Below are 18,314 nucleotides of genomic sequence, written 5' to 3' on the forward strand. Positions count from 1 at the left end.
GGGTCTGATAGAAGTTAGCTTGCTGCTAGTCATGGGATTATCCATCATCTGGGTCTCTCTTTGTTTTCCTGGCTTTCTCCCCAGCGGGGACCCCAAGTCCTTTACAAAGGACATATATATTTTTCCCAAAGTATGGCTGCTACATAACCACCAAAAAAGAAGTGCAGTCAATGTGCTTTGAATTTGTAGCAGACCTAACACCAGTAAAGAGGTATGTGTTTTTAAAAATAGGTGAGCAACACATACTGAGATCTCAGAAGCCAGAGTGTGACAGAATAAGGTTGCTCGGGGTTAGAATTGGGCTTCAGTGCCCTCCATAAGTTCATTGCCATTCTGTTATGAGCATCACAAGAATTTATTTAATTATTATTATTATTATTTAATTTATACCGTATTTTTTGTAGTGCAGTTTGGGATTGCATGGGTTTGGAGATTTTTATTTTGAATTTCCGATAGACACAGCCCTAGCAACAAGACATTCTTCAAACTATCATGGCACTAGGTTGTTCTTTCAATGGAACTTGCTTCTTGCTAATGATAAGATTCAGGTGGGTAGCCATGTTGGTCTGAAGCAACAGAATTTGAGTCCAGTAGCATCTTTAAGACCAAGAAAGTTTAATTGTGGGGATAAACTTTTCTGTGCATGCACACTTCTCCAGGCAACTGTTGTTTCCAAGGCAAGAGGAAACTTTTTATTTTTGTTTTCTGTTTACATAGCATAAGGCATTTTCAAATACCCTCATCATAACATACTGTATAGGGCCCAAAAGATGTATGCAGCTATGAACCCAGCCAGTGGCTACACACTAAAGCAAATGAGGGCTGTTTCAGCAGAAAAACTGTTTTACAAGTATAAATAAGCACTCCAGGGAATACTAGCACATTTTCCTTGTCATCCTGCTGCATAAAGTGAACATAAAGCCAGAGTCAATGAAAAATCAAGATACAAAAAGCATTTGCAGAAACGGTGTAATCCAAACAAATTAAATCAAGATATGACAAGAATATTCTTCAAAACAACGTTGTTAATAACTGGTTTCAGAGTAATTGGCTTATAATACAAAACTGAGTAACGATTGAATAAGCCACCGGTTTTAAGATAGTGTTCAGCTGAAAGCCTTCTTCCAAGAAGCCCTATTTGAGCCTTTTGCAGCCAGTGTGAGCTCCAACCTAATTTATACATGTAAATGATTTTTGGAAAAAGGCTTTCAGCTAAACACAAGCTTAAAACCGGTGGCTTATTCAGTCGTTACTCAGTTTTGTAATTACTCTGAAACCAGTTGTTAACAATGTTGGTTTGAAAAATATTCTTGTCATTCTTGATTTAAATTGTTTAGATTACAGTTTCTGCAAATGCTTTTTGTATCTTCTGCGGGAAGCAATAGAATTCTCACTTAGAACATTCAGGTTAAAAACAATAAAGTTACACTGCAACAGATACTGCTGCCTTGCAATCTTCTGGCATTTCAAGAAGGCTCAACCTATTAAGCCCACTGGGATGGAACAAGTGAATTGCACTGCATCCAACAACTGATACCACCTGAACACTTCCATTGTCCAGAATCTGAGATGTTATGATTGACCTTGATCCAAAGTACTACAAGTGGAGAACAGGTCACAGAATACACCCAGACTGTGGCCCATTGATCATCCCAAATTTCTCCAGGTCAAAAGAACTTCACCAATGGGGTGACATGGGGACAAAGTGGGCATCTGCAGAAGAGGGAATTCATGAAAATGATACCCTGTGCTATGCCAACAGGAGTTCATACAGCTTTTACACTGCTGGATTTAACCCATAGACTATTTAAAGTCTGCCCCCTTTTCTGTGTAACATCCATCTGGAAGTGTTCTGACAATGGAAAAGCTCGCTTAATACTACAAGACCTTTGGATACCACCACCTCACCCCCACCTGTGGACTAACATATGTAGCTTCCAAAAGTTTTGTTATGCAGATCCATCAGACTGTTGACAATTGGCAGATGAAAAACCAAATCAAGTAGAAAATCCTAGTAGAAAAACTATGGCTCAGGATGGGAGAAGGGGAATGAAGCATTCCAAATGCAGAAATTTTACTTTCCCAAATTTTTGTGTATAGCACACCTTCTGGTTGCATTCAGAGGTAAAAGTTTGTACTTTATAACATCGTGCAATAGATAAAATACTGAGTAACAGACAAAATGTGGAGACATTACATTTATTGAAACTTAGAATAGTAATAATATGAGCTGGGAATTAGAATCAGTTTCAAATGATTATGTGAAACCAGGCCCAAAGTTTTTGACAAAGCTGAGACACCTCTGCTTCAGAAATCCAGAGACAGTGTGATCATAAAGTTACAGTTACAGTCAGATAGAACACTTCCATCAAACCAAATTGGCTACCCAGAGACCAAGTGCTTTTTGCAGTTTTAAATTTGGTGCCCCTCTCAGTAATTTGCAAATGAGCACAATCTCAATTCTTACGGGACTGCTGACACAGCCCATTCCACTTGTTTCCCTTAAACATACAGTGGACTTGCAATATACTTTAATCAGAGTCCTTCATCCCAGCTGACCACGTTTTGTGACACACCAAAGTCTTAGCTTGAATTGTCAACTTGGAGATTTTCTTCGCAGTGGTACAAAAGCCTTGATGCAGTTTGCTGAGCCAGGGACTGAACATCAAAAGGGCACAAGGCCAAGTGCTCTGAGCAACTGCATGCTACCACTCAAGGCTGAAGCACTCTGATGTGATCTAGAGAAACTCCAAGGAAACAGCCACGCTTAAAAATTAAACCCTATTCATTTAAACAAGGGGTTGGAGAATTAGGCCAGTGAGTATGCCCCTTGCTCTGCAACGTTTGATTGGCATACATCCCTGGAACTATCATTAGCAAGGGTCAGTTTCCACATTCTACCTAGGACTCAAAACCAATTCAGGATACCCCCTGGCTGGCCACAATTTTGTAGTGCTGGCAGATACCTTGAAATGAGAAGACAAGCAGGTTCCCATGAATGCTTAACCAGCACTTTTCACTTCTCACATTCAGCAATCCAAATTTGTTTGATTCTATTTGTTGCTGTCTTCACATAGACTTTGAAAAGTAGTTTTCCCCTCTAACAAAATGTGAAAATCTCATATCTCATAATGCAGTTTAAATACAATTTAAAGCATCCCAGAATCACGATTACTGTTCTAACATTTACATAGGCTTTCTAACTTCCTTCCAGCTCCAATTCCCAACACAGGCCCACCTTTTCCTTCTGCAAGAACCCTTCTTTCTGAAGGCACTCCAAGTTCCCACAGGAGGACACTGTCATGCTCATCTTTATACTGTGATCCCATCTGAATTTTTGTAATGCATCAGCTAGCTAATTTTTTAAAAAATCTGATTGCATTTAGATGGCAGACACAGTTAACAGGACATCCTAATGGAAGCAGTGTGGTAAAGGAGGGAGGTGAGAAATTAAGGAAGCTGGGTTCTTACATACTCCCTGCTCAGCAGGAAGGGCTGGACAAAGCCCACAAGTTCACACGTCTTTTTTGTTTTGAAAGTACTTTGGAAATATAGGGTTTGCATCTGTCTCCATGCACTCACTGAGGATCAGCCAAAAAACAAGGCAGAGGGAAAATGGGGCAAAAGAAAAATACAGAAAGAAAACACCACCATCAACCAGACCACAATTATTCTGGTCAACATTCATGCCTTTCTCACACCTACCTTCACCTCCTTTCAGACCACCACAACTTCCATGCAGAAGGAAGCAACTTCCACCAAGGCCAGATATACTAAGAGAGTGAGCTGGCAGAGCCCACCAAGTCCTGCTTCCATTTCAGCTTCCACACTAACCCCTTCCTTGTCCATCTTAGAAAAATAAAATCAACACTAACATATATAACTTATTTTAAATTATTTTAAAATGTCTTTTTAGAAAGAGAAAGACTGACAATTTAAATAGCCCTGTGCCCCTCTCTACTGTTGGTTGCTGAACTTCAACGCTCTGCATATTGAGGCTCAATCTCACAAGAAACACATTCCCATCTCTTTCCAGTAGAACCGGAGGGGAAGGTGAGGGAAGCACAGAGAGAAAGAGGGTAGACCCTTCATAGTTTCAAGGGCTCCACATTCTCATACCAAGAATAAAAACATTTAAAAAGGGGGTGGGGTGGCATTCACACAAGGCAGTGGAGATCACTGAGCCACTTGTCCTCTGCAGAAGACAACTCAACCCGAGTTGTCAAAACGGTCATCACTTGGGAAGAGGTGGTAGGGGAGGGGGAGGTTCTGAGGGCAGAGGGGGTGGCCGTGAGTTATCCACACCGGCAGCAGCCCTAGGGTTCAAGTACTCGCCATATGAGTGCACAAAGTCAAAAGTGGGTGGCTGGGTGGGTGGCATGCCCTGCGCACTGAGCAGGGAGTGCAGCATGTTCACTGTATCCTGGTAGTCAATAGTTTGGTTCATGTTGTGCCCATTGGCTCCTGCCGTGTTCTTGTCCAGTTTTCCATGGGCCGCTCTGGCTTTGCTGCCCTGGGCGAAAGATAAACTGGCTGCATCCAAGCTATGTCCAGGTTGCTGAGGGAAGGGGAATGGCATGGTGGGCCCTTTTGAACCCTTGCTGATTTTGGGCTGGTGTTCATGTGCTAGAGCAGATACTTCCTCAGTCAGGGGTCTCTTCCGGGAAGAACAAGTTGGGACAAAACCTTTGTGGGGTGCCATGCCACTCTGGCTGCTATGCTTAGAGTCTCCTGGTCGCTTGGTGCTTGCAACTGGCTGTGTGTGCAAATGTTTATGAGAGTGGTGGTTGTGATGGTGATGGTTGGCTGAGTGGCCCTTATGTTTTTCCCTAGGCTCACCCCGGCTTTTGCCGCTACTCTCATCAGAGGAGCTGTGCCGTTCCGAGGTAGTCGGCACCTTGATGCGTACTTTTATTTCTTCAGGCTTGGAAGAAGGGGGACCAGCTTTGTCTCCAGAGACAGGGAGGCGTACTCTGAGAGCAGAGGAGGATTTGTCGGCCTTCTCAGCTGGAGCCCGTTCTAAGCCATCAGTGCTGCTGCTCAGGGGGATTTTCAGGATGATTGAAGAGGGGTTGTTTTCTTGCTGCACATCCCGCTCCCGCTGCTGCTGCACGAGCAGGTTCTGAGCAGCATAGGCGTACTGAGAGCGCACATTAGCCTCCATGTTTTCCAGCTCACGTTTCTGTGCGGCCAACTCCTCAGCATGCTTGGCGCGGTACTCCTTCAACGACACTTTCGCGAGCGGCGCACTCTTACTGCTCTGCTTTGGGAAGGAGCCTCTACTGCTGTCGTGATGTAAGTGATCTGCGCCAAGAGAGGTTTCGGTAGGCCGATGGCTAACCTCTAGTTTGATCGGAGCCATCCAGCTGTCTGATGCGTCAGCACTGCCCAGATCTCCCGGAGAGTCAGCGGTGGTAGTTGGGAGTGAAGCCAGGGTCCCTGCAGTTGAGGACGTTGACATGCTCATCAGGCCCGCAATGGTTGTGTCAGAGCTGCTTCTGGAGATCATGCTGAGGATTGTTTGCTCTGAGAGACAATCATCGTCACCCTGCTCATCAGTTTTAGATTTCCTGGCTGCCTGGATGGCCTGAAGGGAAAAGACAGAAACTTGAGCTCTCCGTGCCACCCAGCTTATCCTGTTCAACCTCTACTCCACCCGAAATGTGTGAAAGAGGTACAGAGATAACTGTGTTCTTTACACATCAGGGGTTTTTAAAAATAATTTACCCATGTTGGACTGCAGACAGGAGACCAAATTGCAGAACAGTTGCATTGTGACAACCTGCTTTTTTTAAGACTCCCATCCACCCACACTCCACAAAAAACAAAGAGTTTTTAATGACCATTTCCACTTTTTGGAACTCTCACTTTAAAAGCGTACACTGCAGCAATGTATTTTATTATCAGGTTATCCAAGCAAATAAAAGTCACTCACTGGAGCAGAGCAACCAACAATCCACACAAGCTGATCTATCTACTGCAGATATGACAAGATGCAGTTACAAACTTATCCAGGAGAGAATTAAAACCCTAACAACACAAGAGGCTAAGGGAAGTCCTATTTACTGGGCTATGTCTTTCTTAGGTAGATCTTTCCATGTTACTTGCCACACTGAATTACACACACAATTCATGCCCTTACCCGCCAGTTCCTGATTCGCTTCAGTCGGTTAGGAGTTTTTTCAAGGATCTGCAGGAATTCATGTGTTAGCTCTGGAATGGGAGCACAAGAACACAAAGGCAGTAAGACTTATGATAGTTACAAACCAGAGCAGTGAGACAGTTCACTACCAATCTTGCTAACGAGATGGGGCAGTTGCAGGATGAATAGCAATAGCTCGAATGGATAAAATTTGTTCCGCTTGATGTCTTCTAGAATCAACTGCCATCCTGAGATAACAGAATAGAGATGCTGAGCTAATGAAATACCTCTTAGTGTGAATGGGAATGTATTTGACCTCGCTCCAAACTTACCATCCAAAAGTTCCAGAGTTACAGTGCCATCCACGTACTCCCACCAGTGCTTCCCGTCCGTGGAGACTGGGATCTCCCAGTTGGACCACTTACAGGCCAGGTGGATGCAGACGCAGGCCACAACGGGAGGGGTGTACTGCAGGCTGAAGGTGGTTAGGTGAAGGCTGACATCACCAGCAGGGAGAGAGAAACAGAAACCTGTAAGCTCCCAAGCCTGAACGACAGCAGCACACACAACCACCCGCTGGACAGACACTGCAAGACGTGGGCGTCCCTAAGCTTTAAAAGCTTTTATCATCCTGCAGAGTCAAGTCTGTCCTGCTCCTACCAACTCTGTTCCAGCCTGGAGCTCTAGGACACCCCCGTCCATAGGGCCGGCAGAATAAGAAAACCAAAATATTGTTGTTTTTAATGTGACCCCTGGATGAATAATCTATTTGCACCTGAATTGTGTTCATTTCAGAGAGATTTGGTAAACTTAGCTCTTTCACAGGAACTTTATTCACCTGGCAAAAGATGCCAGAAACTTCCTCTAACAACCTGATCACTTATAGCAATAAACTTTGCAGCTAATTCAAATTCACGAAATGCCTTATAGTTAACGAACCCTACTTCCTTTTAAGTTTGTTCTTATTCCTCCTTAAAAAGTTAGAAAAAGGTTGCACACGGAGTACAGACTGGCCACAGAAATCTGACAAGTGATGTTGACAGGAGAATAAAGCATGGTTTTAGTCATAGCCCAGTGATTCTTCTTTAGAATTTCTAGAGATTGTACTGTAGTTACACTAGTGATCCATAAGTGGCAGCCATTAGGAATATTGGCCCCTTGGAGGGTTACCCGATGCTCCCCCAGCACCTTTTCTGATTGCTAGAGGAAGGAAAGTAGCAGCAGCTGTTGAGATAACAGGATTTGCTGGTGGACCTTTCAGGAGGACAAGGATTCAGCTCACTAGCCCCACTTCTACAATAAGTGCTTTCCCCAAGAACTAGGGGTAGTCAAACTGCGGCCCTCCAGATGGCCATGGACTACAATTCCCATGAGCCCCTGCCAATGTTGGCAGGGGCTCATGGGAATTGTAGTCCATGGCCATCTGGAGGGCCGCAGTTTGACCACCCTGTAATAGACCAAGGACACATTTTATACCAAGCTGACCTGAACTGTTGTCATATAAACACATTTATGAGTGTTCTGTGTACACACTGTGTGTGACTTCTTCCCTCTTACAGCACACCTCTGATCCCCTCAAAGCTATTGGGGGAAGGGTTTTCCCATTTTCCATGAGCAGCATTTCAGGGGCGTTTTACGGAGGGGAATGCTTTCATGGAGGGAAATCCTTCTGTCTGGGGAAACTGTAGGCAGAATCTAAGCCAATGTTTTCATTTTGTGCTTGTGCAGACCAGAGCAACAAAACAGGCATCAAATAATGTGTTCATTTTATTATGTATGCCACAACTTGCTGAGTGACCTTGGGTCCCTCACACACTTTCAGAGTAATGTAAAATTGTAAAAATAAAATGAAGAGTATGATGCAAGTTGCTTTGGGTTCCCAGTGGGAATAAAGCGAGATATAAATAAACACGCCTCTCAAATAAACTTAAAATCAGAAAGTTACTTATGCCAATTATTCTGTTTAAAATTTAGCCTCGTTCTTTTAAAAGTAACTCCTATAATATTAATGTGAATAATAAAGCTGGTAAGAGGTTTTGCCCTCTTTTAAGAGATAATCACCAATGGCCTGTAAGAATTGAGTGATTATATGTTGGGAAGTGTCACATACTGTCTTTCTATGTTCTTCACTTTCAGGCTGCAACTAAGAAATATGCATGGACTAATATTTTTGTGAATTTAGTGCAAGATCGTTTTAACTCCTACAAATAAGCTGAAAATCACTGACAGCCAAAGCACAATATAGCTACAAGGTTTTCTTCTGTTAGGTTCCAATAAAATTCCTCTTAAAAGCCCCGTTTTCAGATAACACAAGCACAATCATATTTTTGAGGCCAGTACCTACCTGTTGGTAGCCATGAAATAAGAAGTTTGTGCCAGATCCTTGCTGGCTAAAGAAAGAAAAATTCACAAGTCAGTTTTTGCCAAATATTCCACATTCTTCTACATGCTTCTATTGTAGCAGCAGCCAGGCGGATGCCACAGGGAAGCTCTTGAGCAAGACTCAAAGCAGCAAAAAATAGCAGCACATGTATTTTTTGTGATCCACTATATATTAATTTGTTGCAAATACTTGCTTTGAACTCCTAACCAAGCTCATAACCTGCAGGTGATACTCCCACTTTGAACAACTTATCCTTGTGTAACATATTAATTGATAGACTATACTTTAAAGGTAAAGATATCCCCTGTGCAAGCACCGAGTCATGTCTGACCCTTGGGGTGAGGACGCCCTCCAGCGTTTTCATGGCAGACTCAATACAGGGTGGCCTTGCCAGTGCCTTCCCCAGTCATTCCCGTTTACCCCCCAGCAAGCTGGGTACTCATTTTACCGACCTCAGAAGGATGGAAGTCTGAGTCAACCTTGAGACGGCTGCTGGGATCAAACCCCCAACCTCATGGACAAAGCTTCAGACTGAATTTATGCTGCTTACCAATCTGCGCCACAAGAGGCTCCTAGACTATACTTTGCAGTCTCTTAAATTTTGAAATTCCTGAGCCTTCTCATTTATAAATAGGACTGTCTACTTCGACATCAATTGACAGCTGAGAAACTTCTAACTGAAAGAGACTGAAACAGCAGCATTGAATCATTTCTTACCTCGAACAAGCTGTGTACACTTCACCACATGTGTGTGGGGATGATCGATGGTGATTTCAAATCCTGGAAGAAAGAAAAATCAGTTACGTCTTAGACAGAACATATGTGTGGTTCTACATACCACACATGCCTCTGGATCCTGGGAGGCAAAGGGATTCTGCCCATCAGTCCCCTTCCCTCAAGTTTGTGCTCTCTGCTTGGATGCAAGGAGGAAGAAAAAAAGGGCTCTTTCCTAGGCTTAGATGCATCAGTTATCTAGTCGTGGTAAAGGAAAAATCATAGATACTACTAGCTTCTAAAGCAATAACAGGCTCTGCTGAAAAGACTGCATGAGAAAGACAAACAAGTACTTTGAATCAAACCATATACTAGGACAACCACAGAAGATTCTGGCATCTGTTTGGAGAATTTACTGTCACCCCAAAACAAGTCAATGTTTTCCATTAAGAGAACTATCCTAAGTCAGCCTAAGATTTTTAAAGCATTTTATTACTCTTGTTACAGTTAAAAGACCATTGCTAGCATTAAGCAGGATGGGCATGAACCATTTCACAAAACAAAATTCAGCACAAACTTGGCCTGGTTCTTAGCCCATCAACATTCAGGAGACTTTTGTCAAGTTTGGCTATTTGGAACATTTAAACTTAACAGCTGAGCAGGGCAGGTCTGCCTGTTAACTGTTAGGTTTAAATGGCTATGAGCCATTTAACCCATCTGTTTCACTCCCCTCAGTTTCCACGCAGGGGAAAGTCAAATGGACTGGTGAAATGGCTCAGTCATTTCAGCCTAATAGGTAGATGGGTACACCAACCATTTAACCCGGTGGTCCTCAACCACTGGGCCGCGGCTCCCTCTCCCCGCAGTAAGGAACTTCCCAGGCCGCAAGCAAATCGACCGCAAAATCGACCAATTAGCTTGTGGCCCGGCAAGCTTCTTTTTGTGGTGGGGGGGAGGGAAGCAGGGCCGCGCATGCGCATTTGCACCATGTGCGGCCACAAACACGCATGTGCAGCAGTTTCGTTCATGCGTATGCACATCACACATGCACGTTTGCGGCCACGCATGGCGTAAACGCGCATGTGTGGCCGGGCAATCGCCCTCCCCGCCGCTGCCAGTCCACAGCCTTAAAAAGGTTGTGTACCACTGATTTAACCCATCCCTAACAATCGCCCCTTGAAAAAGGGGGATCTGAACTGGTCAGTTCAGTTCAAGAAAATTCCAGTTTGTTTCAGGGGGTGCTCCAAACTGTAATTTTTAGGTTCATGCCCATCCCTACTATAGACTAAAAACTGTATGAGTTACAAACTGCTAGGCAGGCACAATCGAAACACTCTAAACCCAGTATTTGGATGAAACAAAAAAAATGTTATAGGTTTCAAATCAGTATGACCAATTCCGTGACATCATGCAGTCCTGAAACCTAAACTTACAGATCATGTATTTGGGGAAAATATGTTCAGATAGGATTAATTTCCTTGGAGCCCGAGATGCCTGAAGTTCTGCAATTGCATATAAGTGAGAACACTGGGAACACAGAATGTTTCATTTATTTACAATGTTAAGAAGTGCATCAAGTGACCTTCACAATTGGAGAAAGAGTACTGATTTAGCTGCTAAAAACTTCTAAAGAAATTAAAATTACATACAATAGTTAAGGTCATCACCAGCAAATAATGTATATTTGCCTGGATACCTATCTCCCATCCTGGGTTACACTGCTGATCATATAATTAGATTACTAGGATGCTTAGTTGCTAAACTTCAATCCAGAATACAAGGCCTGGAACCTGAGCAATGTAAAACCTGTTAAGGGAAAAACTCAAACCAATTTTTACATGTTCATTTGTTCATGAAAACAAGCATGTCAATATAGTCACACTAAAAAATATCAAATCATAAACTGGCTACTGTGAAATGGTTTGTTGCCTGGAGTGGTGCTTTCCCACACTGGCCAGCTGTGCCTCTGCCCTCCAGCTGTGAAGAAGACTGGGTTAGACTCTCCACGCTGTGGAACTTTCCTGGGTCTGGGATTCATGAAGCAGCCCGTCCGCTTTGAAAAACTTACCCAGGGTCTGCAGTATTATGCTCTCTAGAATGACCAGGTCTTGGGCTTGTTGCAGGTAAGCCTGGGGTTGAGAGGACAGGCAGGTTACTTGTGATGAGGCACTCTGTATCAAGCCTGCATATTTCTAACACTCTCTTGGGGAGGCAAAAAACTAACAAGGGGGAATCTTTATCATATTCAGCACTGGAGAGAACTGGCACAGGCATCCCATTCCCAGAAGTAACTGATGTGCCTATTAGACACATTTATTGTTTGTGAACAATTCCTGTAGATTTCATTGGCATCAACTGCCATGAAGTTACCAGTGTATGATAAAAAAATGGCCCTTTCCTCCAATTTGGCTTCAGAACAAAGCTTCCCCCTTGTTGGCAAGGTTAGATGTGCTGGTCCTGTCAGGAAGGGCTGTGGTGAGATGTGAAACAATAGTCCATTTGAATGGCAAGGGACAGGTTTGAGCTTTAAACATCATTTTCTGCATCTCTATAAAAGGATGATCCTGGTAGGCAATATTCACCCCTTAGTGCAAAGTCTAATGCAAACAGTGCTATACACACGTGATTCACAACACACTAGCAGGAGGACAAAGGACAGACAAACCATTTGGCTTATGAAAACCCAAAGTTTTCTGTGCTATGAATCAGCATGATCAAGAACTAGCTCGGAAATTTAGCCACTTGTTATGGAAAAGTCATAAGCACAAGGGGCTTGCACTGTCAGGATGCATTCCTTTCTCTTCCTCACCAGTCTCGATCACAACTACTTACCTCACTCCGTGTATCTGGAAGAGCCTCTTGAGGATGCAAACAGGCATGAGCGACTTTGATGACATGTTCCAGTTTTCGAGGTTGTTCCTCCACCTTGGCTGCCAGGAAAAGGGCAGCTGGCGCCACAGACTTTATAAAGAAAAGACAGATACAGCTTCTTTTTTCAGATGATAATAATCTCTTAAATGATCAGATAAATCTGTTACCTTAACAGTATGAATCTAGACCTAGTTATGTTATTATGATTATGATAAATTAGTCATAAAATATACAGCAAAAGGGAAAAATTACTTGACAAAGTATTAATGAATGCTTAAGCCCCTTGTGTTACATCATATAAAATCTGATATATATATATATATATATATATATATATATATATATATATATATATATATATATATATATATATATATATATATATATATATATATATATATATATATATATATATATATATATATATATATATATATATATATATATATATATGCCAGTAAAATGTAAAATAATTTTGGATTTTTCCCCCCGCAGATATTCACAAGCTAGACAGAGAGTAGAAGACAGTTTAATGTAGGGTGTGAATTTCTGGGATATTTAAGACTGTTTTTACTCTAAAGATACATACATCTTGTTCTTATGATTGTGAGGAAAGAATAAAAATGTCCCTATGCAGAGGACATGTATGTATTCTGTACAGTGTCACATTTCTTTGATCCTATTCAAAAGTCCACAAAATCTCAGCAGAGCAATTAGTTTGGTCACTTACATTATTTGTTCTAGCTTAAACGTTATTAAGAAGCGGGTTATTTTCCAGTCAGATTTACCTCATCTTATCTGCAGTCTTTCCCAAACCTGCTTTGATGTGAAGTTTTGGGTATGATTGCAGTAAAGCCAGCCTGGCTGCTGTGTAGGTGAGCATGTCCAGGCCATCAAAGTTCTGAACACAACGAAAGCCATTTGCCCTTGCCCAGTCTCTGCAGGTCCCATATCCTCACACCACTGGAGTGCGGCTTTTTTAAAATGGTTTTCAGTAACCAACGTATAAATGGTATATCAGAATGTCCATTATGAGAGATTAAAAAATCCTTCTGATCCCCCCCACCACCACCACACAGCCAAACCTTTGAATGAGGAAACCTACAACACAGCAAACCGAGATGTGGTCTCTCTCCATCACGGAGAACCCTCTAGTCAACACAGCAGATACCTTTTTGATCCTCGCCTATCCAAATGTTTCAGATTCAGGTATTACAGGGACAGAGACAAAAGTCAAGACTATACAGGTTGCCTACAAGCAGTTTTCATGACACATTATTTACACTGTTCAGTTAAACAGTGTTGTGGAATAGGGTAAAATAATCTGCAATACAAGCACATTTTCACTTCAGAATTTTGCTTATGCCCTCCTTCTTGGATAAAGCTAATGTAATAAAATAGTTCATATAATAAACTAATGTAATAAAATAGTTCATCTAATACTTACATTCCGATGGAACTGGGTAAAGGACTGAACCATGTAGAATCGATGCATATAGACAATAGCCGTATTGATTGTCAGTTGAGAACTAACAACTTACAGTTAAGAAAAAAGTAAACCAAGTTTTTATAAGCTTACTTTAAAACAGTAAAATACTTGGGTAACAATTCAGGCAGCAATTCCAGTTTAACTGACTGCTTTGCAGTGTGTACTCCAGCCTTAATAAACACTTGTGTTAATTTTTTTAGTAAACACATGTCAGCACTTCAATTGATCTCCAAATTTATTCTAAGTATAATCTGTATAATTCTGAGCTACTGATACTATGCAAATCCAGTGCCCCAGTGGAACAGCTACCATAAATATTGTATCCGAGGAAGTGTGCGTGCACATGAAAGCTCATACCTTGAATAAAACTTTGTTGGTCTTAAAAGGTGCCACTGGACTCTAGATTTGATAAACCCTACCACTGTATTATTACATATTCACGACCCTGCTTCCCCTCTCCAACTAAATCACATCTTTAAGTCCAGCATTAAGTATTATTACTCAGGGAGTCCCCAACAAACCCACAACAATCAACAATACTAATAAAAATATCTTGCAAGTATTTTTCATCTGGCTCATCTTTAAATATATGAATTAAAATAGAATTAGGTATAATACTTTGGACCCAGAAAGCACTAAATGAACACTAATAATATTTACAAGGCACAGAAATGGCTCTCTTCTTCAAGTCTGGTTTCTCCCTGCTCTTAAAAGCACGGTGACTTCTGCAGAATGCGGAATCACGAAACAGACGTTATCAGCTCACCCGAGATGTTTATTTACAGATGGCCTCGCTCCACCTTCCCACCCCGCGTTCTAGTTCCACATTGATCATCAGGGCGATGCAGACTCAACGACCCACGGTCCACCCACAGGCGCATTTGAGCTTCAGCACCTGCTCTCGAGCCAAGGCACAACCGTTCAAGGACCCGGCCTAATACGGCACCCAGGCCGCAAACCGAGAGCCGCCCAGCCCTGCGGCAGGAGGCTCACCCCCCTCCCACCCCAGCGCCCCGTAGCCCGTTCTCCGCCGAGGTAGCGGCCTCAACCTGAGCCCCGGCCAAGCTATGTGCCCACCAGTGATCCGGGCCCGCGGCCGCCTCGCCGACCCCGCTTCCCCCACCCCGCGTAGCGGAGCGCGGCCTAGTCGCCGAAAGGATACACATTGAGGCGCTGGCCCATATCCTGAAGCAGATTGGCCGCCTGCTGCCGGTAAGACAGCTCCTTATCCGGGTCGATCCCCGCGCGACGGGAAGGACTCCGCGCAAGCTGCTCCCGGCTGAAGTACCAGCGCCTCCCTCCTCCTGCCGCCGTTGCAGCAGCCGCGCCACACACCGCCATGATGGCCGCCGTCACCGTCGACAACGACGCATGCGCGTGAGGACGCACGAAGCACGCACTGGCCCCGCGTCTACGTAATCTCGCCAGGCTCACGTGCGCATGCGTAAATCTTCCCAAACCCCCTTCTCGCCCCGCCCGACGACTTTACGTTTGAGGGAAAACCAGGAACGGGTTGAATTTCCGGGATGAAAGGGAAGTTTTCATTGGCCTTTACGGCCCCGCAGGGTACTCTGTCCCTTCCTCTCTATGGTGGAAGGCGTAGGCGCTCATAAGCGAAGAGATGCGCGGGGGCTGCAGGGCTTCTGACTGTCGCTTTGGATACGGAATCTCCATTTGTAGGGGAGGAAGCGTGAAGAGCGTGTGCGATTTTGAGCGCCGTGGGGGTTGGCGTTGGCTCAGGCGGCCGTCGGCGGTGCATCGTGGCCGCGGAGACCTGTTTCTGAAGCATGGATCCTCAGGATTTTTGCTTTGTGAACCCCAAACTCATTCAGATCACAGACGTTGGTCTGAAGCAGCAGAACGGATTTAGAGTCCAATAGCACCTTTAAGACCAACAGAGTCTTATTCAAGGGATGAGCTTTCGTATGGACGCACATTCTGTCAGATACAATGTCATGGAATGGAGTCATCCGTTCGTTCTTACAAAGTGTCAGAGTAAATTTACATACAGCATAATGAAAATGGTTAACAAATTCCTGAGGTAAATAGGAAAAACCAGCAATTTGGATTTGTATGTATTCAACTGAGATTGAATTACGTACAATATAAAGATAGGAATGGTAGAGGACAGGATGGCCTGGCGGATCATTGTCCATGGGGTAGCGATGGGTCAGACACGACTTCACACCTAACAACAACATAAAGATATTCGCATTAAGAGAATGAGCAAATATATATTATCCAATTGCATATAATGTCCATAGTCTCGGTGCCCCCAACAATAATGGATCTGCTACTGTGATGCTCTCACAGTGCATAGATGTATTTCAAATCATAGATTATCATGGTTCCTGAGAATGTATGGTCACCTCATATGCACTGTCCAACCACATGTCCTGTTCAATAACCACTGACAGCACTACAAAATCATGGATCCACTGCTTTATGGCAGTGCCATGGCATAAAAATGTGGTTTCGAAGCACAAATCCTCATGGATCCTCAGAATTTTTTTTGTTTGGTCACACATTTTCACAATCCAGTCACAGATTTTGTGCATAGCTCCAGATTGCACCACAAACATTACAGATTCACCACTTTGCAGAGCCACCATGTTGAAAAGCATTGTTCCAAAGCACAGATGATAGTGAATCCTCAGGATAGTGGATTCTGAGTGGATCTTCAGGATTTTTGTACTGAGTTACCCCAAACACCATCAAATCACATATCTTGTCTATAGCCATGGTGCTGCCATGGTGGGAAAGTGTTGTTTCAGGTGCTACTGTACTGTAGACCAATACAGATATCCTCTGAAACTATCTTGATGAAGAGAGGTAATGAAATAAAGGAGTATTGGATAAAAATGTCATTCATTATGTGGTTAGTTCTGTGGTCTTTGTAATGTAAGTGCAATGCTAATGTGTGTATTTGTACATATTAGATTACATACAGATAAAATTCAGTTGACAAAAATAGATCAGACTACAGACACAAAACTTCATAACTTGTAAGAGTACAGAAGTTATATTTTAACTTCAGTCAGGTAACACTGAATTCTTATTGTAAAATGTAGGATGCTGCGTGTTATTTTTCATAGTCTTTTTTCCTTACATGGTTCTTGAGGGTTCCCCCCCCCATTTTTTCCCTTTGAACTACCAATGAACAGTAATCTTGAGCAAATCTCGTCCTGAGTCACAGTTCCTTACGTAGAAATGGAGACAGACATGTTTTGTTTTAAATTAGTGCTGTGAGAGTTAAGACAGGCATGTGGATTCTATAGTAATGACAAAACGAGGTACTAGATCAAGGTGGGTAGCCATGTTAGTCTGGCTGTAGAAGTAGAAAGGAGCAAGAGTCCAGTAGCGCCTTATCTGAGGAAGTGTGCATGCACACAAAACCTTGAATAAAACTTTGTTGGTCTTAAAGGTGCCACTGGATTTTAAATGTGTTCTAACAAAATTCGTGGCCGAGTAAGAGTTTTGTGAGTCACTGCTAATCTCTTAAAATACAGCTAGAATGTCAGTCCATCCATCGTAACTGAAGAGGAGAGTGACTTCAGATGCCAAATGATAATAGCAGGTGAATGACAATAGCAGGTATAACACATCTAATCCAATCATATTTGCTATTTTCATTCACCCACTATTGTCATTTGGCATCTGAAATCACTCTCTTCAATTACAAAGACAGATGAACTCACATTCTACCTGCATTTTTAAGATGTGAGCAGTGACTCACAAAAACTCATACCAGCAACTAATTTTGTTAAGTCTTTAAGGTGATACTAGACATTTCCTCTTTTTGTCTAAAACATGGTACCTTTGTATTAAGCTGTTTCCTCCAGAGTCAGCTTGGTGTAGTGGTTCAGAACAGTGGCTTCTAATCTGGGGAGCCGGGTTTGATTCCTCGCTCCTGGACATACAGCCAGCTGGGTGACCTTGAGCTAGTCCTGATAGTGCTGTTGTCACAGAACAGTAATATCAGAGTCCCACCTACCTCACAGGGTGTTTGTTGTGGAGAGAGGAATGGAATGCAATTGTAAGCTGCTTTGAGACTCTTTCTGGTAGTGAAAAGTGGGGTATAAAAACCAACTCTTCTTCTTCTTTCCCGTAGTCTTTAAAAAATTTGAATTACAGGGCAATAAAATGTAGCAGAAAATGATGAAGCTAGAATCTGTTTCTGCAGATTCTCCATTTTGTTATAGTAGGGGGCAGTCCAGCATTCACTAGTTTCATGAGAACTAAAAGGCACGTCTTGAAAAATTTCCGCACATGCAAAATGTAGCTGGACAGCCTCCGAATGTTGGCAACATATTCAGCCCCCTCCACATGATGTCACCAACGTCCCGAGACTGTCCAGTAGCCGGGTCGCGGTTTGGCCATTTAAAAAATGCAATGAGGTAAATCCAGAAAATTGGATTCACCACCCTAAATCACATGAGCCACCAGTGAGCAACCAGGGATAAGACAGTATGGAGGGGGAAATGCACAATAGTCTGGCCAGCTTTGTCCCACCCTTCCTTCTCCATTTCCTGCTTTGAGTAATTTTTTTCATTTTAAAAAATTGCACGATCTGTGTTGCAGTGGGACTGCAAACCTACAGTATCCAAGGTGCAATAAAATCTTTAAAGTGTCCACAGTCTTCTTGGGATCAGGCAGGCAAAACACAGCCCTGTTTCTGTTACCTGGAGGTGGGAAATGAGCTGGAAAAGGGTGTG

General features: G+C 43.0%; 1 protein-coding gene across 4 annotated transcripts; it reads right to left on the reverse strand.

Annotated features, from left to right (window-relative positions):
- Positions 1-2,183: 2,183 nt before the first annotated feature.
- Positions 2,184-14,979, reverse strand: CCNT1 (cyclin T1). 4 transcript variants are annotated; one of them, XM_077328474.1, is made up of 9 exons: positions 14,762-14,976; positions 13,558-13,639; positions 12,072-12,200; positions 11,308-11,368; positions 9,243-9,305; positions 8,487-8,532; positions 6,475-6,638; positions 6,143-6,213; positions 2,184-5,587 (listed from the first exon to the last, which is right to left on the reverse strand). In XM_077328474.1, exons 1-9 carry the CDS (start codon positions 14,938-14,940, stop codon positions 4,235-4,237), a joined length of 2,148 nt encoding a protein of 715 aa, XP_077184589.1. In that variant the 5' UTR covers positions 14,941-14,976; the 3' UTR covers positions 2,184-4,234. The 4 variants fall into 4 exon arrangements, 3 of the variants coding, with proteins under 3 accessions (XP_077184589.1, XP_077184590.1, XP_077184591.1); XR_013229520.1 differs by lacking the exon at positions 6,475-6,638 and having other exon boundaries at positions 5,362-5,587; positions 14,762-14,979; XM_077328475.1 differs by lacking the exons at positions 11,308-11,368; positions 14,762-14,976.
- Between the last annotated feature and the right edge of the window lie 3,335 nt (positions 14,980-18,314).

The sequence above is a fragment of the Paroedura picta genome, chromosome 3 (genome assembly GCF_049243985.1).
Source record: "Paroedura picta isolate Pp20150507F chromosome 3, Ppicta_v3.0, whole genome shotgun sequence".
Lineage (NCBI taxonomy): Eukaryota > Metazoa > Chordata > Lepidosauria > Squamata > Gekkonidae > Paroedura > Paroedura picta.

Bases quoted from the DNA above. Each gene is read 5' to 3' on its own strand.
- CCNT1 (XM_077328474.1), bottom strand. From the start codon at position 14,940: ATGGCGGTGTGTGGCGCGGCTGCTGCAACGGCGGCAGGAGGAGGGAGG. The intron at 13,640-14,761 runs GTATCCTTTCGG...GTAAGTTGTTAG, and splicing joins ATGGGCCAGCGCCTCAATGT to TTCTCAACTGACAATCAATA. The intron at 6,639-8,486 runs GTAGGTACTGGC...TGGTGATGTCAG, and splicing joins TATTTCATGGCTACCAACAG to CCTTCACCTAACCACCTTCA.